Source organism: Abramis brama (assembly GCF_963993115.1).
Source record: "Abramis brama genome assembly, chromosome: 4".
NCBI lineage: Eukaryota > Metazoa > Chordata > Actinopteri > Cypriniformes > Leuciscidae > Abramis > Abramis brama.
Window position 1 is genome coordinate 7,724,802 of NC_139966.1, and position 27,145 is coordinate 7,751,946.

Here is a 27,145-nt window from a genome sequence, read left to right on the forward strand (position 1 = left end):
ATATAGTTTTGTTTTGCCCTTATATTCTGAGGAGAAACTGAGATGGAATAAGATGTACATCATGATAAGGACTCTACTTTAGTTAACAAATGACGTCAAAAGTAGTAAGATTTATCTCCTATCGCAAATTTCATTTTGTTATAAAAATTCTTAATTTGTTTAAAATATTGAAGTTTAGATATAAATATTTATATTAAATATAAAATTAAAATATTTAGGTATTTAGTTCTTTTCAATCTTTTATAAAATGAAGATCAAAGTACTTGACTATTCATGATTGAGAATATCACAAATGCTCTGTAGTTTGTATTATAATTTGTTATATAAGCCAGTGGTGTTGAAAGCTTTGGAAATCTGTCTGTAATTCATACATTAAATCAATTATTTCTCTTATCATTTGAATATGTTTTCTGTATGTAAATTTCTATTATAATATATTTTGAACGGGACTTTTATTTTGGTGTGGTGACATGACGTCATAAGGCTGCGCCTCGCTTCTGCATCTGTGATTCTGCTGAAGAAAAGGTTTGTGTTTTTAATCATCTAAAGTGTTTAAATCAATACACCCTGTTCAAACACTTATATGGAAAACTGTGAAATAAGTTAATTGTTAATTAATATAACACTGTATTCTATTTAATAGCAGTAATGAGCATTGCTTTTTTAGCAGAGTGCATAAATAGCATTAATGAACAGTTTGTGCGAGTAAAGCGCATTCACACGCGACTAACAGAAACAGTGCGTCTCATTTCGCTCCCTATATTGTGAATCAGTTCATCATAAACTCGCTGTTTGCTCTCTGGAGAGTAATAGAGAAAATGACAGAGGTTTTTTAGAAAAAAAAAAAAAAAAGTCAACTTAAACAAATAATTATGGATACTGTATTTGTGAATACTGAAAGTGTAAATACAAAGAGAACAAACACAACAATCTTTAATGTCAACTTTTGAAAAGAAAAAAAAAACCTATTGAAAATGTTTTAATGGAAGGTGCAGTCCATTAAATATAATCTAAGAGTTATTAGATACCAAATATAAATCATAACAAAATAATAATTGTATGATCTAGTGTTCTTTTATTAATTTGTAGTGCTAGTTTTGATTGTTTTTTGTCTAATCAGATCATTTAAAGGGGTCATGACATGAGAAACCAGATTTGCCTTGATCTTTTGGCATATAAAAGGTACAATCTTTGTACCATTAAAACTTCCTGCAAGTTTCATAGCTTAAGACGTCCTCCCTATTATAAAAGAAGCATTTATTTAATCAAACTTTAAACACGGCTGGTTGTGGATCCTAAGGGTGCTAGCTGACGTCACCTCGCGTTAACTACGCCTGATTTCGGCTCTGAAGAAGTGCCTATTTACAGTAAGATTTTGATGCGTCCCGCGTTCCTGGCTGTGGAAAAACAGCATGTCTGAATACGCTGCCGGAGGATCCAGACGTCAGGGAAAAATGGATTCAGTTTATTTTTTTGCGGGTGTCCCAGTCACGTCAGTGTTTATTTACGCATGTGTTCACTACACTTCACGGATGACTGTATGATGGTGGCTTAGCCAGAACACTTTTGCTCAGCGATCAGGCCGTGCCGACTATTCTGGACCCAACAACGCCGCCGCCGCAAACTGTGAGTAATGTAAAAACTACTTATTAAAACGTTAATTGCAGTTTAATTCATGCTTAATAATCACACTGTTTTTACTTAGTGTTCTTGCATAATGTTTTCAGAGTCTGTCATGTTCAGGCCCGGTATTGAAAGATGCAGCCTGTCAAGCTGACCGACACACACACAGACCAGGGACGTGCGGTCAGGGTAGGCAGTGCCTCACCAAAGGAAATGTTGACATTACATTTATTAATTCCAAGAACTTTATTAATTCACCACATTATTAATTGCATTTATTTTATTCCAAATATAAATTTTTGTAACAAAAATTTTCAGGAATACACATATAATATACTCATTTTGCCATTGTTTGCTCCTAAAACCATTGTTTCATGCAGGAAATTCAAGGCCATGGCCATTGAGGCAGAGGTTAGCAGTGCCTCTTTGGTCCATAGAACGTAGTTTACGTAGGTTTGCGCATGCGCAGTCAGTTCTCATGCTGTCTTGAATTATCAACATTGAGGCAGAGACCGAGCTTGCTTCATGTCACGTGATCCACTCACTCTCACTCAATCCGCGCTTCCCGATCTAGCGGCGCCTAGCGTTGGCTGTCAACAGGCCCGGGGTGGGTAATCGGGAGAATTCCCGGTGGGCCGCTTCACTTTTGGGCCGGTCGAGGATTTTTGTTTTTTCACATTTGTCACGTTAGTTACATTAGGCTACACACGTTCCGCATTCTGACACCGCAGCGCGCAGCCTCTGCATAGGTTGTACCATGTGAGGGAGTTCTCCCCTCCCCTCCTATAGAGTTGGTTGGGTCCATAGCCCGTCTTTTCCAAAACGTTTTCTCAGGTAACTACCGCGGCACCGCCGGCGACTACCGATAGCTGGGCCGGCCCGGTAGCTATGCGTCAGGGAGGATGGATGGGAGGAAGAGGCCAGGAGGTATGGAAGCTTGTTTCCGCCACTGAATAAAACATTTTAAAAGATAATTGCGACTTTTTATCTCACAATTGCGAGTTTACATCTCGCAATTCTGTCATTATTTCTCAGAATTGCGTGAAATAAAGTCGCAATTGCGTGTTATAAAGTCAGAATTGCGAGATATAAAGTCAGAATTGTGTGAAATAAAGTCGCAATTGCTTCTTATAAAGTCTAAGTGAATTATTATTTAACCTTTACATTATTTTTTGAACCATGGCATTAATACAAACTACACAATAGTGACTAGGCTGCTTGTCGGTTCGCTGACACCGCGCCGCCTCCCTCTCTTACTGTGTCCCGCACAAAACATTTGTTTGTTGGATAGATGTGTCCATTAATTTGATTATTAGATTTGATTGTGCATTAGCCTCACATATGGCTTTGCTGTATGCAGGCAGCGATGTGATGATGCCTGATATGAACTTGGGTTGCTTCATTAACTGAATGCGCATGCGTCGCGTCTGAACGCGTTGTTGTCTTTGGAGCTCCATCGATTGATTTATAATTCTTGATTTCTCTTTAAACTCACTTACAACGAACATTTTCTATTTTTCCTCACCTCATAGTTACAACGCGGACTGTTGAGCAGACGCGTCTCAAGCCTATTAGTGATCCAACGTCGGATACTCTTATAGGTTACTCCTGTGGATCACGGCTGAACGCGTCTTCTCCACACTCACTTACAAACAAACATTTTTTTCGCCTATCGTGCGTCTACTCCACACCTGTACCACTAAAAAGACGGATTATATCCAAGACTTCAGTCATAAATTAGTATTAATATTGATAGCATCACTGGTAGCGTCGTTGCTAACTTAACTTACTGTCCATCTGTTAAAATGGCGAATATATCAGATGTAAGTAGTCTACCTTTTGGTGCAGGTGAGGACACATTTGAGCTACACACGTTGCAGTCTGAGCTGGAAGCTGTTGAGAAACAGATCCACGACCTTTTAGTGAGAAAAGCCGAGCTGATAGACCGGCGGTTAGCTCTTGAAACATCACGCGCCGATGCACACAAATCAGTGATCAACGTTACTAACCCGCTGACTCCGACCTCGTCTACTCCGTGCGTTACTCAGCATCGGTCACGAGCGTCGAGGCCGCGATCAGCCATGGTCTCGTTTACGCCGGCTCCAACATGCCACCACGAAGCCTGGATATTTCCGCAGCGGAAGACGCGAGTCAGGTCTAGACCAAGAAAACTCTCATCGACCCTCCCGGTTTTCGAGATATCCACACAAAACCGCTTCTCCCCTCTTCGCGAAACAGAACGCGATGCTGTGATCATCGGTGATTCCATCGTTCGACACGTACAAGCTACGTTAAATAAAAGTAAGGTGCATAGTCACTGCTTTCCTGGTGCTCGTGTTTCTGAAATCGCTGCTCACGTTCCCGAGATTCTGAACGAGTGCGTCGGAACTGTGGTCCTGCACGCGGGAGGGGCCGACATCAGGCTGCGACAGACAGAGGTTCTGAAGAAAGACTTCAGGAATCTGATCGATACGGTACGCAGCACATCGCCTGATATAACGATCATTGTGTCAGGACCGCTTCCCACGTACCGACTAGGTCATGAAAAGTTTAGTAGATTATTCGCGCTAAATGAATGGTTAATGTCATGGTGCAATGAGCAGAAACTGCTCTTTGTAAATAATTGGAATCTGTTTTGGGAGCGTCCTAGGCTTTACCGTGCCGATGGCTTACACCCAAGCAGATTCGGATCGGATCTTCTGTCAGATAACATCTCCAAAATGTTAAATACCTTTTGACTAGTACCGTATTTTCCGGACTATAAGTCGCTCCGGAGTATAAGTCGCATCAGTCAAAAAATGCGTCATGAAGAGGAAAAAAACATATATAAGTCGCACTGGAGTATAAGTCGCATTTATTTAGAAATTTATTTCACAAAATCCAAGACCAAGAACATACATTTAATCTGGAAAGGCAAGTTATTTAACTACACAGTAGCACACAGAACAACAGGCTGAGTAGGTGTCCGGTGTGTTAACGCAACACATTAACAGTTATTCAGCTACACAATAGCATAAAGAACATATACCTGGGAGGCTGAATAGGCTAAATTAACATAAGCCAGGGAGTCCAACAAGCAAGTTACCAGTAAACAAGTTCAACAAGCTCCCGCGATCTCATTCCACATCACTGAATCCATTAAATTTTCTTCATATGGTGTCGCTTCTGAATAACTCCGCCAACTAGAGCGCCCTCTCGCGGCTGTAGACGGTAATGTTTTATCTTGGTTCATCTCAGTCTGAATTAATTTTGATATATAAGTCGCACCTGAATATAAGTCGCAGGGCCAGCCAAACTATGAAAAAAAGTGCGACTTATAGTCCGGAAAATACGGTAACCAAAAGTTCAAATCATAGTCTCTGCTGCACCAAATTAACTGATATAAATAGTGTAGAACATTGCATAGAAACTGTGTCTATTCCTCGTTTAGTGAGATCAAATAATAAATCTACTGCAGGATCTAGAAAAAATCTAATTGTTATTAAACCAGAAAATGTTGCTATTAGTAAACAAAAACAATTTCTAAAGCTAGGTCTTCTAAACATTAGATCACTCACACCTAAGGCAGTTATTGTAAATGAAATAGTCACGGATAATAGCTTCGATGTCCTTTGCCTTACTGAAACTTGGCTTAAACCTAATGATTATTTCGGTCTAAATGAGTCTACTCCATCAGGATACTCCTATAAGCACGAACCCCGTCTGATTGGTCGTGGCGGCGGTGTTGCAGCGGTCTATAGAGATATTCTCAATGTTACTCAGAAAACGGGTTATAAGTTTATTTCGTTTGAAATACTTGTACTAAATGTTACGCTCTTAGATGTTAGAAAAAAATCCATATTATCTCTAGCCTTGGCTACCGTATATAGACCGCCTGGGCCTTACGCTGATTTCCTAAAAGAGTTTGCAGATTTTCTCTCAGATCTATTGGTCAATGTAGAGAAAGCATTAATTGTTGGAGATTTTAACATACACGTAGATAATCCAAATGATGCGTTAGGGGCTGCGTTTATAGATTTATTAAATTCCTTTGGGGTCAAACAAAACGTCACCGGACCAACTCATCGTCTTAATCACACACTCGATTTAATTATATCATATGGAACCGATCCAACCGATATAGATATCATTCCACAAAGTGATGATGTCACTGACCATTACTTGGTAACTTGCATATTACGTACTGCTGTAATATGTCATGCGGCGCCGCGTTTTCGACCAGGCAGAACAATCCTTCCATCCACCATAGATAATTTCTCGAGTTGCTTGTCTGATCTGTCTCAGCTGCTGCCTGAACCCAAACAAACAGATGAACTAGAAGAACTAACTAGCACTATGAGCACCATTCTCTCTAGAACATTGGATGTTGTTGCACCCGTTAGATTAAAAAAGGTCACAGAGAAAATTAAAGCACCATGGTACAATAATACTACGCATGTTCTAAAGAGAGAAACCCGTAATTTAGAGCGTAAATGGAAACAAACTAATTTAGAGGTCTTTAGAATCGCGTGGAAAGACAGTATGTCACGTTATAAAAAGGCCCTAAAAGCGGCCAGGGGCCTTTTAAAAGCGGCCAGGAGCATCTCCGCAAACTAATAGAAAACAACCAAAACAATCCTAGGTTTTTATTTAACACCGTGGCTAGACTAACAAATAAACAGACGTCACCCGAACAAAATATCCCGTTACAGTTTAGTAGTAATGATTTCATGAACTTCTTCACTGAGAAAATAGAAAACATCAGAACCACAATTGTAAACGTTCAATCCTCAATCGCACCTTATAATTCAGCCTCAATTTTCCCCCCGCAAGAACAATTACAGTGCTTTACAACTATAGAACAAAAAGAGTTAAATAAACTTATCACTTCATCTAAAACAACAACATGTTTATTAGATCCTATACCAACTAAACTACTGAAAGAAGTGTTACCTGTAGTAGAAGAGCCTCTCCTCAATATTATTAACTCGTCTTTATCTTTAGGTCATGTTCCAAGAACATTTAAACTGGCAGTGATAAAACCTCTCATTAAGAAACCACAATTAGACCCGCATAATCTAGCAAATTATAGACCCATTTCAAATCTACCTTTTTTGTCTAAAATACTAGAAAAAGTTGTGTCCGCTCAACTGGGCTCTTTCTTGCAAGAAAATGATATCTATGAAAAGTTTCAGTCAGGATTCAGGCCGCATCATAGCACTGAAACTGCGCTCGTTAAAATCACAAATGATTTACTTTTAGCTTCTGACCAAGGCTGTTTCTCAATACTAGTTTTACTTGATCTAAGTGCTGCGTTCGATACTATAGATCATACAATACTCTTAGATCGACTACAAAATTATACTGGTGTTCAAGGACAAGCATTAAGCTGGTTTAGATCATACTTATCAGACCGCTACCATTTTGTCTATTTAAATGGAGAAAAATCGATCATAACTCCAGTAAACTATGGAGTGCCGCAGGGATCTGTGTTGGGCCCTCTATTATTCTCAATATATATGCTGCCACTTGGAAATATTATAAGGAAACATGGAATTAGTTTCCATTGTTATGCTGATGACACTCAAATATATATTTCATCACGGCCGGATGAAAACGCTAAATTATCCAAATTGACAGAGTGTGTTAAAGATATAAAAGATTGGATGACGCGTAATTTTCTATTATTAAATCCAGACAAGACAGAGGTAATACTTATCGGTTCAAAAAACCGCCCACAGAACCTCTCACAATACAACTTTGACATCGTAGGATGTCCTGTTACTTTATCCTCTACAGTAAAAGACCTGGGTGTTATACTCGATTGTAACCTGTCTTTTGAAAATCATATTTCGTATGTTACAAAAACAGCCTTTTTCCACCTTAGAAACATTGCTAAGCTACGTAATATGCTATCAGTTTCTGATGCAGAAAAGTTAGTTCATGCATTCATGACCTCGAGACTAGATTACTGTAATGCTTTATTAGCCGGTTGTCCTGCATCCTCAATAAACAAGCTACAGTTAGTCCAAAATGCAGCCGCTAGAGTTCTTAATAGATCAAGAAAATATGATCATATAACACCGATTTTATCATCACTACATTGGTTACCTATAAAGTTCCGTATTAATTACAAGGTATTGCTACTGACTTATAAAGCCCTAAACGGCTTAGCTCCAGTCTATTTAACGGATCTTCTATCACCCTATAATCCATCGCGTTCTTTAAGATCAATAAATTCAAGGCTTTTGGTCATACCTAGGATATCCAGATCCACCAAAGGAGGGAGAGCATTTTCACATTTGGCTCCAAAACTCTGGAATAGCCTTCCTGATACTGTTCGTTGCTCGGACTCACTCTCCCAGTTTAAAACTAGATTAAAGACGCATCTTTTCAGCCAGGCATTCATATAATATTGTTAATCTCACAGTTTCAAACTACAATCCGGCCTCTAGTTCATAAATGCCAGAGGAGAACTGGCCCCCGACTGAGCCTGGGTTCTCCCAAGGTTTTTTTTTTTCTCCATTAGGTCACCTGATGGAGTTTTAGGACACCATTAGGCCGCTTGATGGAGTTTTTTCGGTTCCTTGCCACTGTTGCCTTTGGCTTGCTCAGTTGGGGATATTTTGGGGATATTTAATTTTATTCTATCAATCAATAAATTCCACTAGAAACAAACTTTGTTGTATTATTTTATTTTAATACTGTGAAGCTGCTTTGATACAATCTGTATTGTGAAAAGCGCTATACAAATATACTTGATTTGATTTGATTTGAATGAATATGAACATATGCCACATTGATAGGTCACAGCCTACCCATGACAAGATTTCACCGCACGTTACTGACACAGACACACACACACATCAGTGTGTGAAATACACAGCTGGCATTTCAAACCACGAGAGCCAAGTACCGTCGCAAAGGTATTATTTATTATCATACCTTGTGTCATCATAATTCTATTCATAAGAAGCTTAAAAGCTTTATTGACTAAATATTGAATTATTTATAGTCCATTTTTTTGTAGTGCTGCAATTACATTTGATAAAAGAGAACTTTATATTGTATTTTCTAACTTTATAAACATAAACTTTATAGACTTTGTGTGTGTGTGTGTGAGCTCAACTGCACACACGCAGGAAGAAGTAGTAAAGTAATGAGTAAAGTACCGTAATAATAAAGCACTCCATGAGTGCAACCAAAGGAGAAACCACAATGACCACAGGGTTTTCACTGCGTCCCATCTTCTTAGCGACCATCGGAGTCAGCTGATCAATTAAATTTTTGCCGAATCCCGTAGGAAGGACGGCAAACACATCTTTCCGATCGACAAATGCCTTGATTGCGGTTCTCTGCTCGTCTTTTAAAATTAATGCGCTGTCGATTTCTTTTATAACAGACGCGATAGCGGAATCTAAACATCTCAATTCTCCGGCTGCAGTCGTCTTTGTTGAAAACCAATTCAACCCAAGCGCTCTTTGGTGACGTGGGTGATTACTAGAGATGCACCGATTGATCGGCTGGTGACCGGAATTGGCCGATTTTCACGTGATCGGCCATGACCGGCGACCGGCCGGTCAGTCTGACATATGCCGAATTTATGCCGGTCAAATGCACTCGGGCGCCGCATGATTAACCTTTTGAGCGGTACGGTCTCATATATGGGATTTTTATTTCTGTGCCCCTAAGAGTAACATTACGGCGCCACATCTATAATGTTCAGTGACATCGCATAACTGCCAGATTCAACCTGTGCTTTTGTGCGTTGGCTGGCGCTGAGCCAGAGTCGGACGCGTTCAGCGCTGTCATATCACAACTAAGCAGTGTTTTCAACCTCATAATGTTTATTTTAGGTTTCAGATATTTAAATACACATAAGCACGAGTAAAACAATACATTTGGAGTTTGTAAAATACACACTGATGTCTGTGGAAGCAGCAATAACAATCTATTCAAATATAATTTGCCGACATGTGTTATTCATATCAGACAAACATAGTGGAAGTAACTATAAAGTTTACTCTATTCTTCTCATTCACTTTCGGGAGAAACTGATGAATTCACGTGCTGTAAACCCGACTGACAGGACAACATAAAGGTTTTTAAACGACCAAACACACTCACTTGCATGTATTTGAGAATCAGAATATCAGATAGGCTAGTTGATGACATGGTAAGCAAGTTTGTGAATATTTTGAATAAAAAAGGAAAAGCGAAATAAAAGCGACACATCTGTCATACAGTATTATTGTGGCTGCGGTGTATCGCGTGACGCGTCGCCATGGAAACATTAAAGGGAACGTTCGCCTTGAAAAAATCACTCTGGGGGGGTGGGTGTCAGTTAGAATATTTTAAACTTGCGCGTGAAAGGGTTAAAGAAAAGATCGAAAATAAATATTTGTGTGTGCTGTAAAGTGGTTAGAAAAAAATTAAATCGGAATCGGCTCAAATCGGTATCGGCAGGTCAAACTCAATGAAAAATCGGAATCGGCCTAGAAAATTGTAATCGGTGCATCTCTAGTGATTACGTAACCGCGGATCATCTGTCCATCATCGATTAAAGCCTGTCCTGGCAATTTGATTGGCTCGGCCTTCTGGGAGCCGAGCAAAATTACTCCTCAACGGATCGAGTTCTGACCGAACTTCCCGACCTAAAAATGTTGTGGGCGGGGTTTGGGCTGGCACCCAGGCTAGATTCAAGTCTTAAAGGAATGAAGTCACTGACTGTCACTGCTCTGATAACCATTTCCCCAGAGCAATGAGGTCGCTGGTGTGAGACGTCCTCTGGTGTTTAGAGGGAGATGTGTGTGAGAGGTCATTTTCCCCAGAGCCGTTTGGGACACTTATATGATGGATAGATGTGCTTTGATGGGTTTCAAAATAATGGTGCCCATTCACTGCCATTATAAAGCTTGGAAGAGCCTGGACATTTATTAATATAACTAATATTAGTATATAATATTAATATAAAAGCACTTTACACAGTCGAAATGCTGCTGACTAACGAGAGAGTCCTCAAAGATGTAGCAAAGCTCAGCCCTCACTACCAGACCTCGTCCCTTGGACGCCTTTCATAGCGTTATTTTATGCTTTTTACCCCCCGTATATCCTTTTATTGGATTGCTGTGCAGGGATGCAATGTAAAGTTGTGTAAAAGCATTTACATTTAATGAACCCCAAAGTCCTATCATTTCATAATTGTAATGTAATACAGGAAGCCTAGCATAAGCGTAGCTATAAAATCACTTATTATGCCAGATCCCTTTCCTGACATGGAGGATCTGCATAAAACTAAAGTGCCAGACGTCTATGTGCACAGTGTGACGGACCTTCACTGCTGAGCATGTGTCAAGGGTTAGTCGAGGGCCAGTTTGAGTCCCACATCTGGGAACTGTCAGTGTAAACACAGGACTAAACATGATGGCATTACACCCCTGACCTTTCTACCTAAAAAGCCCCGGCACCAACTGACAACACTTCTGCCAGCCAAGCGCCTGATGGAAACAAAGGAAAGACATCTAAAATATACATTCGGAAAGTGTTGTTTGTGTGTATATATGGCGAAAATAGTGTAATTTTAATATACATTTTGTTACATTAAATATTTATATTCCATATTAACATATACAATTGTGTATGTCAGTGTGTTTTCTTACTGGTGTAACCCTCTGAGTCTCAAAGGACCGTAGTCTGCCCTGTAAATGTTGTGTGTATTCTGTAACGAATACAAATTTAGGCAAACAAGTTCAAATGGCGGGTGATGAATCGTACAGGTAGCTGGTACTGGGACCCGGTTAATTCTTCTCACAACCTATTGAGAAGGGTATTGTTTGAGTCAGAAGATGAGAAACAGGGTGGAAAAAGGTCATAAATCACACACATTTTTACGTTTTTCATCCAAAAACTATATATATTATAATTGCATCTAAGAGAACATAAAAAAAAAATGTCATGAGCCCTTTAAGTCCATCTTTAAGACTCTGTTACCAGTGAACTGAACTACTGAACTAGATCTGATTGACACACACTCAGATATTTAGTTTAGAGTGTTTTTAGTCTAATCAGATCATTTAAGTCCATTAACTCTCTCTGACTGACTCTCTTACCAGTGAACTGAACTACTGAATTAGATCTGATTGAGACACTCTCAGAGATTTAGTTTAGAGTATTTTTCTTTCTGTTAACTATTCTCCTCTTAAACAGGACAGCGTGTACAAACACACAGAAAAACTCCTGGTGAAGCGACTGAGATCCACGTGACACACTATTATAAAGATGGCATTTATTAAAGAGGAGAGTGAAGACGTGAAGATTGAAGAAACATTCAGAGTCAAACATGAAGAAACTGAGGAACAAACAGGTTAGTTTAATTCTCAAAGTCTTCAATCATTCTATGTCATGGATGTCATGCTCTTTATCTACTACACAGCTTGTGACTAAATAAATTACATGTACAAATTAAATTGGGAAAAACAATTAAGAAATAGGATTGGGCTGATCTAAATGCTCAAGGGGTGCATTTCCCAAAAGCATCGTTAGTCAACTGGTCGCTTATTTCATCGCTTCCAATGTAATTGTAGACTTGTCTCAACCAACCAAAAGTCCTCATTTGTGTGGTCTCATTACGATTATTTTACTGCTCCCGATTGCATCAGAGCTCCCACAATCCCAAATCGTAAATATCACTCGTTTGATATTTCGACTGTTGATCGGGATGCCTCTAACGTTATATCCGCAATATCCACTTGGAGCGAGTGAGCGTCACCTACCAGATGTTGCGTGTCACAATAATGGAGTATTAAGAAAGAAGATTGCCTATGTTCTTTTACTCCTTTTGTTTTTCGCTGCAAAACTGAACACATGCCTGGAGAACCAGCTGACAACGTTGATTGTCCTCCATATGATCAAACTAAGCTAGATTTCTAACATCAAATAGCACAGAAACATACAGACAGTCTTATTGATTAACCTTGTTAACCTTAACAAGTGCGGCAGCGGTATGCTTTGTGGCACGGAGAGCCAAATGGTGCCCCTGACCCTGGTCCTGGTCTTTCAGTAGGTCAGCCTGGTAGGCCTGCAACACAGTCATAGTTACATAGCCACAGCCATATATATATATATATATATATATATAAGAGAGTAAGAGGCTAAGAGAGCTGATCTTGTGATCAGTGATTTTTAAAGCATGAAGATGTGTGTGAGCCAATAAGAAGTGTTTTCCTTTGGAGGGAATTTCTTTACGACCCTTTGTTCAAGCAGGCCTTTGAACATGTAGTTTGATTGGATGTTTAACACAAGAATCTTCAAGATTCTTATAATACTAATGCGTCACAAAGTTAGCAAAATGTAATGTGAATTAACAAATAGGGGACAAAGATTGGAGTTTATAGAGACCAAACATGCCACAAATATGATTTGGTTAACCATAATATGCAAAGTCTGAATCATTAACCCAAAAGAGTTTAAAATGAAGACATAGGCCAAACCACATAAAAGGAAAATCATGAGATGGGAAAATTAGATGCATGTTTATACATGTCTCAAGTGGTTATATATAGAATATACACTCACCTAAAGGATTATTAGGAACACCAGTTCAATTTCTCATTAATGCAATTATCTAATCAACCAATCACATGGCAGTTGCTTCAATGCATTTAGGGGTGTGGTCCTGGTCAAGACAATCTCCTGAACTCCAAACTGAATGTCAGAATGGGAAAGAAAGGTGATTTAAAGCAATTTTGAGTGTGGCATGGTTGTTGGTGCCAGACGGGCCGGTCTGAGTATTTCAGTTACTGGGATTTTCACACACAACCATTTCTAGGGTTTACAAAGAATGGTGTGAAAAGGGAAAAACATCCAGTATGCGGCAGTCCTGTGGGCGAAAATGCCTTGTTGATGCTAGAGGTCAGAGGAGAATGGGCCGACTGATTCAAGCTGATAGAAGAGCAACTTTGACTGAAATAACCACTCGTTACAACCTTGAGGCGGATGGGCTACAACAGCAGAAGACCCCACCGGGTACCACTCATCTCCACTACAAATAGGAAAAAGAGGCTACAATTTGAACGAGCTCACCAAAATTGGGCAGTTGAAGACTGTAAAAATGTTGCCTGGTCTGATGAGTCTCGATTTCTGTTGAGACATTCAGATGGTAGAGTCAGAATTTGGCGTAAACAGAATGAGAACATGGATCCATCATGCCTTGTTACCACTGTGCAGGCTGGTGGTGGTGGTGTAATGGTGTGAGGGATGTTTTCTTGGCACACTTTAGGCCCCTTAGTGCCAATTGGGCATCGTTTAAATGCCACGGCCTACCTGAGCATTGTTTCTGACCATGTCCATCCCTTTATGACCACCATGTACTAGGGCTGTAGTCAAGACCACCTTTGTCGAGTCCAAGACAAGTCCAAGACCAGGACTAGTCGAGTCCAAGTCAAGACCGAGTCCAAAGAGGTTCGAGTCCGAGTCAAGACCGAGTCCAAAAAGGTTCGAGACCGAGTCAAGACCGAGTCCAGGACAGGGAAAAATATAATGAAAAATATAGGCTAGCCTATAGAAATTAAATCATTATGTAATAATGAATAATTTTAATTTTATTTAAAATAATTGACTAATTCAAAGAACAACAAAAAAATTATAATTATACAGGCCTAAAGGAGCACTACACATTCGTTTCGACTGTCTGATCAGCCTTACATTCTGTTCCTGCCAATCATACACGCGATGTCAACCAATTAAACTGCATGAGGGAGGACCGAGACAACTCACAGACACACACACACACACAAGAGATGCGGATAAACCGCGGATCGGGCGGATGACGTGACGAAAAATAATATTTTAATTAAATTCGGGCGGGTGGCGGCTGAAGCAATCAAATGAAAAAAGTTAGCCAATAAGCAAACCTGCAAGTTATGAGCTGGGTTATTTTGTTTCGATATTAGCTATATTTTAAAACAGCCAGTCATTGCGCCTACCACTCGTGGAGGCAAAGAAAGAAAGGTAAGAAAAAAAGTCGGAAAACTTTGCCCATTAATTAGATGTGCAAGGCAAGCAGGCTAGTTTTCGGGGTGTTATGGACAATTAAAAATATGAATATTCACGTTGCACTAGCGATGGACTTTCAGCGAGTTTATTTAAACATTTATTTTTTATAGAGCCGTTTATGAGTCAAAAGAGCCGGCTCTTTCAGTGAGCTGAGTGAAACGAGCCGCTCACGAAAAAGAGCCGAAATGCCCATAGTTATTAGGTGGCCAGTGTTTCACTTTCCCTCCAATAATATATTGTTTTAATATCGCGGTGACGTATGTGTGATTACTGGGAACATAATAAAGAAACCTGGACTCGGTCGAGACCAAAAGCCATATTTGGCAAGACCAGTGGCCGAGACCGAGACAAGTCCGAGTCCGAATACCAGCGAGTCCGAGACAAGTCCGAGACCATAGAAAAGCGGTCTCGAGTCCGGACTCGAGTCCAAGACCGGACTCGAGTACTACAGCCCTACCATGTACCCATCCTCTGATGGCTACTTCCAGCAGGATAATGCACCATGTCACAAAGCTCGTATCATTTCAAATTGGTTTCTTGAACATGACAATGAGTTCACTGTACTAAAATGGCCCCCACAGTCACCAGATCTCAACCCAATAGAGCATCTTTGGGATGTGGTGGAACGGGAGCTTCGTGCCCTGGATGTGCATCCCACAAATCTCCATCAACTGCAAGATGCTATCCTATCAATATGGGCCAACATTTCTAAAGAATGCTTTCAGCACCTTGTTGAATCAATGCCACGTAGAATTAAGGCAGTTCTGAAGGCGAAAGGGGGTCAAACACAGTATTAGTATGGTGTTCCTAATAATCCTTTAGGCGAGTGTATAAGATTAAAAGGGTTTGTTTCTTCTTCTCAGCAAGAATTAAGTGAGCGTCACTGCCCTCTGCAAATTCCTTTTGGGGTCGTAAAACTCTTATCCGTCTCAGTATGTCCTGTGACAGGACACCGGGTTCTGCCAGTGTGTTAGCTTCGTTTGAGATGTTAGATTTGGGGGAAGTTTCATAGACCTTAGACAATGCAAGAGATAACTCACCATCGTCCTCCAGGAGCGCCCGCATCAGCCCCTGCAGATTGAGAAATATTCATACCTTTCTAAAATGTGTCTGTGAGCTCCATCTGCAAGCCCCACGATTTCAACGTCCTACTCACCTCAGCTGGTCCCGAATACAAACCACAGATGATTGTCCCAATTCCCTCAAGAAAAGGGACAAACAAGTGCGGAGTTTTTGCATAGAAAATAAATAAATATCAAGCTAAAGTAAAGCATCACACATGACAAATAACTGGGCCTGTTTTTATTAGCCTAATAAAATTCTGATAACTGCCAGCTTGTAAGTATTTGGGATGTGTCCTAAAGAAAGCAAAAAAAAATACAATATTGATAAGAGGGTCTGAGATTACAGGTTACACCATTTTCAGTTGTTGAGCCATTAGAGCATGGATTCAGCATACACGTTGTTGGATTTGATGTTTTACATGTCTAAATGTTTTCATGTCTTCGTGCCATTAAACTGGTGTTAACTTGTTTTCTTTCTGTTCACCTTAGACCTGATGGGACTGAAAGAGGAGAGTCAAGAACTGAATGAAATGGAAGAGAAAAATCATGATTTCATGACTGGGGAGACATCTTTTAGTTGCTCGCAGACTCATAAAGAAGAATTTAGAAACCTTAAAGTCCAGATGAGTGTTTACACTGAAGAGACCCCTTTGACCTGCCAAGACTTGAAAATCCACCCTGGAGAGAAGCCGTTCATATGCCCTCAGTGTGGGAAGAGGTTTACCCAGAAAAAAACCCTTACAACCCACATGAGAGTTCACACTGGAGAGAAGCCGTTCATATGCCCTCAGTGTGGAAAGAGGTTTACACAGAGAAGAATCCTTAATGCCCACTTGAGAGTTCACACTGGAGAGAAGCCGTTCATTTGCCCTCAGTGTGGGAAGAGGTTTACACAGAAAAAAAACCTTAATACCCACTTGAGAGTTCACAGTGGAGAGAAGCCTTTCGTATGCCCTCAGTGTGGGAAGAGCTTCTCACAAAGCAGTCATCTGAAGACTCACTTGAAAATCCACACTGGAGAGAAGCCTTACGCCTGCACTCTGTGTGGGAATCGTTTCTCACTAAAAGGACATCTCAAGAATCACATGAGAATTCACACTGGAGAGAAGCCATTTTCTTGTGATCAGTGTGAAAAAAGTTATAGATATAAATTACACCTTGATCTTCACATGAGGAATCACTCAGGAGAGAAATGTTTTATATGTCAAGACTGTGGAAAGAGTTTCATATATAGAGCAAACTTTAAGACTCACATGAGAGTTCACACTGGAGAAAAGCCTTTCACCTGCCCTCAGTGTGGAAAGAGCTTCACGATTAAAGGAAACCTGAAGATTCACATGAGAGTTCACACTGGAGAGAAGCCTTACAAGTGTCTTCAGTGTGAGAAGAGTTTCTCATTTCACGCAAACCTGACACAGCATTTGCAAACTCATTCTGGAAAGAAATAGCCATTTTTCCCAGTGTGACAAGAAGTTGAAAAGGAGAAATTTTAGCAATCATCTGCACATTCCCTCTGGAGAAAAACTATTAAATGGTGATCAGTGTAATAAAATCATCACACTTAGAAATACAAATGAAAAAAGTCATGTAAATGTGAGACCTTTTGTGTTCTTTGTATCTTAGTACCCTTTAAAAAACAAGTTTATTCAAGTGTGCTATTAGTATACTACTTTCAAACCCAAAATAAGTATGTATGCTTTAATTAGGAAGTCTACACATGTGGAGAAGAAAAGCAGGAACAATAAAAGGAAGCATTGCTTATACAGATGTAATTTAACGGGCTCATCAGTTATTAAACAGCATATCTAAAACTGCAGAACATCACCGAATGAAATGTTGACCTATGGGTGATCTATGTTTTGATTATCAATCTGAATGTAGTCTTGGACAAGATTTCTTTTAAGCTTTTTGTTCAAAATGTTGTTGGTTTTTAAACTTACCCACATTCAAGTGGTGATTAAAAAAGAATGTATGACATGTTTGTTGTTGTTGTGGTTGTTTAACAGCTGAGGTTCTGTTCTTTCTTTTATAAACATGTTCTTACATTGATACAACAGAATATTCTAGGAACCATGAAATTGTGCAAATTATCAAAAATGTTGCCGCTGGCTGGCAATGAAAGGCTGACCAGGTTTGTGAGCCATCCATATCATCCATTATGAATGTCTGTTTATCTTCGCTGGTCCCACCCAGCTCAAGTTCAATCCTGCTGAAGATATCATTTTGAGTGACAGATTTGATTCAGCCCATTTTTCTTTGTGACATTATTTAAGGTGTTAACATTATCATAAGACAAAAAGGTTCCGCTTTATTTTGATGGTCCCTTCAACACATTCTGTTGACTGTAAGTAACATTGCACCTGCATGTCTACTAACTCTCAATCGAGTACTAGTAGAGTATTAGTAGACTGGTAGGGTTAGAAAAAGTTCACATATACAGTACTTGCAAATGTTCTTATAGTCAGTAGAATATGTTGGGGAGCATCAAAATAAGAGTTCGCAGATATTAAGAAGACCGTCCACTAATTCTCTAATGCGAGTTAGTTGACATGTAGTTGTTACTCGTAGTCAACAGAATGTTTAAAAGGGACCATCACAATAAAGTGTTACTGATAAAAATAACAAATACAATTATTGTATAGCCAAAATTGTATATCCCCAGTCACTCTTCCTTTAGGGGAAATTTTAATGCGAGATTCTGGAAATGAGATCTAAATTCAGCGGCGTCGGTCGGCGGCTCGGTGGGTAGCGGGTGAACACTGAGTGAATTTTAACCGGGGGCGGGGGGATATTTATATTATGATAAGGATTCTGTTTTAGTTCAATTAAATAGTTGAGCACTCTAAAACCTAAAACCTAGTTTTTAAATACAAACTTCTCCCCAATCCTTTATAATATGAAGATCAAGATACTTGACTTTATTCTTTATTCTTTAATTTATTCTTTGAATGAATCCTTTATCTTATCATTTGAATGTGTTTTCTGTGTGTGAATTTCTATTTAATGTTAACAGGACTTTTATTTTGGTGGGGCGACATGATGTCATAAGGCTGCGCCGCTCCTGCATCTGTGATTCTGCTGAAGAAAGGTTTGTGCTTTTAATCATCTAAAGTGTTTAAATCAATACAGCCCATCAGTAAAATTCTATAGAGAACTTTGAAATGAATTATTTTTAATGTAAAATTATAATGTATCTGTTCAAATTAATGAACCGTTTTTTTTTATCAGTGAAGCACATCCACAAATGAGTAACAGTAAAGGTTCCTAAGCTCCCTATATTGTGAATCAGTTCATCATAAACACGCTGTTTGCTCTCTGGCAAGTTATGATAGAGAAAGAGATTTTCAAAACCAATTGAGATTCAATTGAATCAAATAATGTAGAGTTTGGAAGCACTTGATTCACAGCATGTAAATGCAACAAGAACAACAACACAAACATGTGGAGTGACAACTTCTACAAATCAACTGACAATGTTTTCATCACAGTGCTATCCATTAAATATAGTCTACAAATCAAAACATACATGTGAATTAAAAAAGCCTAAATATGAATTGCCTGTATATTCTCTGTTCCTTTAATTTGTAGTGCTAGTTTTGAGTAGTAGTCAAATCTGATTCATTTCCATGAAACGGTTCTTTTGGACAGTTCGTTTCAAAAAACGATTAATCGGTTCCTTACGTCATCAAGAAATGAAGGCAGTAGATCTGACTGAGATCAGAGATTAACTGACTCGGAGATTTAGTTTAGAGTGTTTTTCTTTCTGTTAACTATTCTCCTCTTAAACAGGACAGAGTCACCAAACACTCAGAAAAACTCCTGGTGAAGCGACTGAGATCCACGTGACACACTATTATAAAGATGGCTTTTATTAAAGAGGAGAGAGAAGACGTAGAGATTGAAGAAACATTCAGAGTCCAACATGAAGATACTGAGACACAAACAGGTTAGTTTAATTCTCAAAGTTGAACTCAGTCATTTGATCCTTATTGAAATGTCCAGCTCTACAGAAATGAATGATATTTTTTGAAGAGTGTCCTAAGTGGTTTCATTTGACATGGAGCCAGTTGCCTCATGTGGACAGACATCACATGACCAGACAAATACTAACACTGCCTTCAACCTGAGAAGATCCGACTTCGTTCGTTATTATGACATGAGTAAAATGAATACAGACGTAGCCTAAGCAACTATTGTGTGTTAAACCCAATAAATACTTAATAATTGAAACCATTAATTTCTATCACTTACGTATGCAGTGGTATGTTACAGAGCGCTTTTAACAATACAGACTGTTTCAAAGCAGCTTTACAGTGCTAATAGGGAATTCATTTAATTAATCACACACAACTGCAACATACAAAATTATCTTTGGCTTGGGAAGGACCTTTTCAGAGAGAATGTTTAAAGGACAAGTTCGGTATTTTACACACAAAGCCCTGTTTACAGATCGTTTCTGATGAAATAGAACAGTTAAGATTAAAATTTGGACACATGCTGATGTCCCGAGAATTTTAGGTTTCTTTCGCTATAGGTTTCTATTGCTATATATATATATATATATATATATATATATATATATATATATATATATATATATATAGTTGCAATCAAATATTCAACCCCCTCTCCTCAAAATACATTATAGTGATGTCGATGAACGATAATGACAATAAATGACAAAAAAACTCAAAACAACAAAAAATATGTATTGATGCATGTTTAGTTCAAAGTTTATTTAACTTTGAAGTTCAAATGAAACATTTAACTTTTAACACATGCATGTGCAGTATTATTCAACCCAGCTTCAGTACGTTGTGGAGCATCCTTTAGCTTTTATAATTTCTAACAAATGTTTTCGGTAAGTTTTCTTACACCTCTCGATCGGAATCTTTTGCTCAGTGATGTTCGATGGCTTCCGTGCTGCAACTGCCTTCTTTAAATCCCACCAAAGATTTTCAATTGGATTTGAATCTGGTGACTGAGAAGGCCATTCTAGGACGTTCCAGGATCTTTTACTAAACCAAGCTTTGGTTGACTTGGAGGTGTGCTTGGGATCATTGTCTTGCTGGAAAGTTCAATGATCACCCAGGTTTAATTTGTCAACAGAAGGCATCATGTTCCTCTTTAAAATGGCCTGGTATTTCTGGGAATCTATGATGCCAGGTACACCATCAATATTGCCAGTTCCTGCCGCAGAAAAACAGCCTGACGTCATCAATGACCCACCCTCCATGCTTGACCGTGGGGATGATATTCTTCTGGTCATAAGCCTGACCTTTCCCATGCCAGACATGCCGCTGGTCCAAACAGTTCCAGTTTGGTTTGGTCAGTCCATATAACTGTCTCCCAAAACTCTTAGTCTTGTAGTCTTATCCAAATTCCTTCTGGTATATTTTAGTCGACTTCACAGCTGAAGCAAATGAAGGATCATTATAGAGTTCCCAAAGGCTTAATTATGTTTCATCTCCACTTTAGGCCATAAAAACTTTCAGAAAAGCTTTGAAAACAACAATATTATATATGGGTTGAATAATTGTGACATGGCTATCTTAGCAAGATATCATGTTTCACACAAATACTACATTACGCATTTTCTGTGTTGATTTTATTTATCACTCAACTCATCAGGAAGTCATCCAATGCAGAATCTTGCTCTTTGAAAAAACTTTAATTGATTAATCCTTGTAATCTTTAGGTGGTTGAATATTTCTGATTGCAACTGTATATATGGAAAAAATGGCAGTTTCTTGTTGAGTAAAATGAACATTTTTGATTATATGGTTTCCATTGCAGGCTTGGTCTTAAATGTCATATTTAAAAAGTCTTAAAAAGTCTTACATTTAACTTGTTTATATCTCTAGACACCCAGATAACCGTACATTTGCTAAGATCTAACACCTTAGTCATCCCATCATTTATATCATTATCATTAATATAACCGGACAAAACTTCACTACTCTAAGTTAGCAGTGTAAAACGTAAGAGTATTATTGTAAAAGTATTGTTGTCATAACAGTGAATGACAATGTCCCTTAGGGGAAGCATAAACAATGAGAAAAGCAGAGGACCTAATACTGAGCCTTGTGGCTCACCATACTTGTGTTTGATGAGACATCTTTTAATATACAAGTAGTAGAAATCTGACCGATTGGACCTAAACCATGTTAATTCTTGTCTACATAATTATCAATCTATCAGAGAACGTTGTGGTCTCTGTTGTCAAAAGATCAAATTAACTTTAGTTTCTGTGCTATGATGGGGCTTAAATTCTGACTGAAATATTGTTTTTCTGCAAAACTGAGCATAGTTGAGAGGACAATATTGTATTCTAACATTTTGGGATTGATCTATAGTAAACCAATTATTCTGGGTCAAGTGATAAGGGATTTGATAACTTGGACTACAGTTTTTTTTATGTTCTAAATAAAGTGAAGAGTTAATATTGAGAAGAGATTGTGAGATTACTCTTTCAGTAGCTTAGTGTATATCGGATCTAGCATAAAAGTTGTTGGTTTTTATCTTGGTGCTTTATTGTGGTTTTTATTTCTGTTGCTTTGTGCCATTAAACGGGAGTTAAATTTTTTTTTTTTTTTTTTTTTTCATTTTAGACCTGATGGTGCTGAAAGAGGAGAGTCAACAACTGAATAAAATTGAAGAGGAAAATCAATTTGAGAAGCATCATGATTTAATGACTGGAAAGAAGCTTTTCACGTGCCGTCAGTGCGGAAAGAGTTTTAAACATAAAAAAACTCTTCGTTACCACATGAGAATCCACACTGGAGAGAACCTGTTCACATGTGATCAGTGTGGAAAGAGCTTCACAGTAGAAATAAACTTTAGGGGTCACATGAACAGTCACACTGGAGAGAAACCGTTCACATGTAATCAGTGTGGAAAGAGTTTTGCTCATGTCAGTAACCTCAGCGTTCACATGAGAGTTCACACTGGAGTGAAGCCTTACACATGCCAACAGTGTGGGAAGAGCTTCACACAAAAAGGATCTCTTAAGACTCACATGAAAAATCACACAGAAGAAAAGCCTTTCATCTGCCTACAGTGTGGAAAGAGCTTCACAACAGAACAAAGCCTTAGGGGTCACATGAAAAGTCACACTGGAAAGAAACCGTTCACATGTCATCAGTGTGGAAAGAGATTCGCTCATATCAGTAGCCTCAGCATTCACATGAGACTTCACACTGGAGTGAAGCCTTACGCATGCCAACAGTGTGGAAAGAGTTTCTATCAAAAAGGAAACCTTGAAAAACATATGAAAGTTCATACTAGAGAAAAGCCTTTCACCTGCAAACAGTGTGGAAAGAGTTTCACGCTAAAACAAAGCCTTACGTGCCACATGAGAATCCACACTGGAGAGAAGCCATACAAGTGTGATCAGTGTAGAAAGAGCTTCACAACAGAACAAAACCTTAAGTGTCACATGAACAGTCACACTGGAGAGAAGCCGTTCACATGTCAACAGTGTGGAAAGAGTTTCACTTATAACACTAGCCTCTTCGTTCACATGAAACTTCACACTGGAGAGAAGCCTTACACCTGTAAACTGTGTGGGAACAGCTTCTCACAAAAAGGAAATCTTAAGACTCACATGAGAAAACACACAGGAGGGAAGTCATTCATATGTTTTGAAAATGATTAACATGTAAAGAGACCAACATGAGGATTCTCACAAGGGTTTTATACATCATCAGTGTGGAAAGAGTTTCACAGTTAAGGCGAGACACGGCAAGCAAAAAAAAAGATTTTTCATGCAGTGGTCAGTTTTGAGATTTTGGGCTAGTTTACTCCTTCAATATGTGTTCTTTCAACCTACTATAAAGAAAACGTTGAAAATATACATTAAGATGTTAATTTTATTACATTTTGTTTACTTGCGGCAGTAAGTTTCTCCCGAATTTACCAGGAAGTTAGCATTCCAACGCAACACGCCGAGCTCCGTCTGTTCACTGAAGTCTGTCATGACCGGTATCGTTGTAAAGCTCTGAGTCTCCTGCACAACGCTATGTAACCCAAATATGGGCATTTCCTTTCTTTCAGTTACCAATCGTGAATGCCCAAAGGGGGATTTAAAGCTAATGACGAAATCTCATTGGCTACAGCTGGTTTCTGCTAACGTGATTCGCTCAGACGCATAACATGGCGTATTCTGACACTTCTGTGTAGGGATGGGATGGTATGAAAATTTAATATCACGATTATAGTGACCAAAATTATTGCGATTATCAATATTATCACGGTTTTGTTAAAACGAGATGAAAGTGTTCAAAAAGAGTTGATGCTCACACTGAAGACATTTCAACAAGTTTTATATTTGAAAATCAACAAACAACAAATAAAACAAGCAGCTCTATGCACTTTTTAAAGCATTTCCTTCCTTATAATGACGGTCGTCAATAGCACCGTACACCGTATATAACACCGTACACATCCATTGTAACAGCCACCTAGTGTTAAGTAGTGTTCATGACATGAATGTGGATGTGCCTTTAAGATAACTTCTTCTATGGCGTATGTTGTTGTATGCATGCTGTTTTTACGTGAGCGCGCACGCACAGGGAGAGTGAGATTGATCGCGCAAAGAGGAAGATGACTGCTCTACTGCTGACCATTGTTTTATAATGTGTTTACTTCCACTTTGATTTGTAGCGTGTTTTAGAGTGTTTTCTTTTCCCTTTTAACATTCGCTCTTCGACATGTATGTGAAGAGTGTGCTTAACTGAGACAAAACATCTATAAAAGTCTCGTGGAACTACCAGTTCATTTGCACTGTCTTGTATTCTTCATCTGGGCAGACTTCAAACTCTCTGACAGACATTACACCATGTATCAAAATGGACGCGCTCTCTCGTTTCATTCAAATACAACTTGCCGTCTTGCGTCTCCGTTTTTAATTGTATTGAAAATTAAATCAGAGTTGATTTATTGTTTACAGAGTTGCCCTACACTTTGGCCTTCATGCCCCATGAAAAAAAAAAAATTGTACGGCCACAGTGGCCTGTGTGCCCTGGCCCTGTCCAAGTTCCATGTATAAAGCAGAGCATGTGAGCGGAGTGGAGCGGGGAGCGCGAGCGGGCGGATCTTGGACAGAGCGCAGAGCGGCAATTTCAAAAAGAACGGAGCGTCGCCCTATTTCCCGCTCCAGTTTCGCTCCGCTCACACCACGAGTCTGAAGCATGCTCAGTCAAGCCTGACCCTGAATCCATCTGTCTTGCACAGTCATCAACAGTAGACTATTTTCAGTCAAAACTCAGCTCAATAATGGAGTTCAAAAAGTACTTCAAAAAGGAAAATGAGAAGTCATACAGGTGTAGCCTACTATTAATAAGTCGCTCCGGAGTATAAATCGCAACAGTCAAAAAATGCACCATGAAGAAGAAAAAACACATATAGGCCTAGCCTAAGTCGCACTGGACTATAAATCGCATTTATTTAGAAATTTATTTCACAAAAAAAAAAAAAACAATGTTACAGACTGGACAGTTCTCCGTTACGGACGTGAGCGCTCTGAAAGCAGCACTAAAAGACTGCTTTATAAAACTTTCACAGAGACCTCAAGCAGAAAGCACAAAGCCTGTCTTTAAATTTGTATTAATTGTATCTTAATTTTGATCAATGTTTCATCAACCAATTGTCTGGATTTAATAAATTAGAAGTGAATATATTAGAAAATAGATAATCACGACACGAAGGCGCCGGCGAAACTGGAGCTTGTCTTATAAATTAACCGAAACTCAGCGTATAGCCTACTTGCCTCACAGACCTGAGACATATATAAAGCTTGAAATGTCTACTTTTAAACAGAACAATTCAAAACGAAAGAAAACAGACTTCTCTCTTATGTAATCCGTATGAAATGTGCATTTCTCTCTGGCGCGTTCACTACTGCGAAGATCGCGAGTCAGCATCTTTCCAGCCGACACAGACATAAAAAAAAAAACTGGTTTATTAGTAAACAATTAAAATGTCTCCTGCTATATTTTACATATTCATAATCATTAATTTTGCCGGTTCGTTGTGACAGCTTTTAGGTGCTTTATTGGCAGCAGCGCCACCCTTACATCGTATCAGCACCGAAAACATAGAGATTTTTTTCTTTTGGGGGCATTTTGTTTGTGTTCAGACTTTCTCAGTTGTTTTTAGGCGCGATGTTAGAGGACGCTGCTAATAAAGTTGCGAGTAGGCCTACACATTGGATTCACGTTTATTATTATAGGCTAAAAAAAATACCCCAGTTTTTATGCCGTTCGTATCATTTATTTTGTTGTATTTATCCGCCACACCTTGAAGGCCGGTCCGTGAAAATATTGTCTGATATTAAACCGAACTGTGGCGCAAAAAAGCTTGGGGAACGCTACAAGTGATATAGCCTACATGTAGATTTTTTTCCTTTTTTGGAGCGAGCGGGGGGCGATTTGAGTGGAGCGCGAAGCAAACTGCGTTGAGCGATAATGATTGTGAGGGTGTATACCTTCTGGATGAAATGGTTCTCTCTCACACTCACATGATATAGAGGACTGAATGAATATTTTGAATGCTTTTACTGGCATTTGTGGTGTTTCTGAATGCTTTTATTGGCATTTATGTTGTTTCTATTGTTGTGTGAGGGTGTATACCTTCTGGATGTAATGGCGCTCTCTCTCTCTCTCATTAAAAAATGTTTTTTTTATCAAAAAAGTCATAATCCATGTCTTATTCCAAATTAGGATGTTATGGTATCAATCTGAATGGGAAAACCATCGAATTGTACTCAATGGCCTTTGTGCCCTGTCATATGGCCTTGGTGCCCCTAAAAAAAAAGAAAAGGTGGAGGCTAAATGGCCTTGCCCCTAAAATTACATAATTCCCACCCTGCTGAACAGGATCTAAAATTGCGATAATCAAACACGGTTTTACTGATAATTAAATTTTAAACGATAATACTAACCGTCAGTACATTTTATCGTGGTTTATAGTGAAACCGGTAATCGTCCCATCCCTACTTCTGTGTTTACCTCACTGGAGGACCCCTGAAAATGCCGGTAACACCGCAACTTTCAAGGAAAAAAAGATCTTTGCAAGATGTGTGAAGGGAAAACAATCGGATGGATTAGCTGAAAAACCATCAGGAAGCAGCACATCTGACCGTGAGCTCGTGCTTTTGGCCCATGAGTTAGGGATGGGATATGCTGCACTGAGGAAGGTCAGCAAGGTGTTGGGGATTCCTTCCCTTCACTTGAAAACATACCAGAGGCATGACAAGAGAGTGACAGGTAGGCTTTGGAAACAGGGATGGGACAGGGAGGTTGATTTTGGAGGTCTAATGACCTGTGACATTTATCGTAGTGTTGTTGTAACAGTGAACAGGGTGGATATATTGTGGACAGGGTAGCGAGTGAATTTTAACCGGGAGCGTGGGGATATTTATATTA

General features: G+C 39.1%; 2 protein-coding genes across 6 annotated transcripts in view; both read left to right on the top strand.

Moving 5' to 3' along the window:
• The first annotated feature begins 459 nt into the window (after positions 1-459).
• The window catches only part of LOC311081612 (uncharacterized protein), a 37,092-nt gene continuing 10,406 nt past the window's right edge, over positions 460-27,145 (top strand). The window contains exons 1-4 of one of the 2 annotated variants that reach the window (XM_084112180.1): positions 460-525; positions 18,733-18,807; positions 19,509-19,665; positions 22,331-26,986. Coding sequence is in view for 1 of the 2 variants with exons in the window: in XM_084112181.1 (XP_083968307.1) it covers positions 19,581-19,665; positions 22,331-23,376 (1,131 nt within the window). In the remaining variant the exon portion in view is untranslated. Of the gene's footprint in view, positions 526-18,732; positions 18,808-19,508; positions 19,666-22,330; positions 26,987-27,145 lie in introns of those variants that run through there. The other variant, XM_084112181.1, reaches the window with a different exon arrangement.
• On the top strand, positions 532-17,697 carry LOC311081614 (uncharacterized protein). Of its 4 annotated transcripts, none has more exons than XM_084112186.1 (4): positions 532-1,626; positions 1,706-2,550; positions 11,809-11,965; positions 16,209-17,697. In XM_084112186.1, exons 3-4 carry the CDS (start codon positions 11,881-11,883, stop codon positions 17,165-17,167), a joined length of 1,044 nt encoding a protein of 347 aa, XP_083968312.1. In that variant the 5' UTR covers positions 532-1,626; positions 1,706-2,550; positions 11,809-11,880; the 3' UTR covers positions 17,168-17,697. The 4 variants fall into 4 exon arrangements, with proteins under 4 accessions (XP_083968312.1, XP_083968311.1, XP_083968310.1 ...); XM_084112185.1 differs by having other exon boundaries at positions 1,706-1,812; XM_084112184.1 differs by having other exon boundaries at positions 1,728-2,550.

Bases quoted from the DNA above. Each gene is read 5' to 3' on its own strand.
- LOC311081614 (XM_084112186.1), top strand. From the start codon at position 11,881: ATGGCATTTATTAAAGAGGAGAGTGAAGACGTGAAGATTGAAGAAACA. The intron at 11,966-16,208 runs GTTAGTTTAATT...TGTTCACCTTAG, and splicing joins AGAAACTGAGGAACAAACAG to ACCTGATGGGACTGAAAGAG.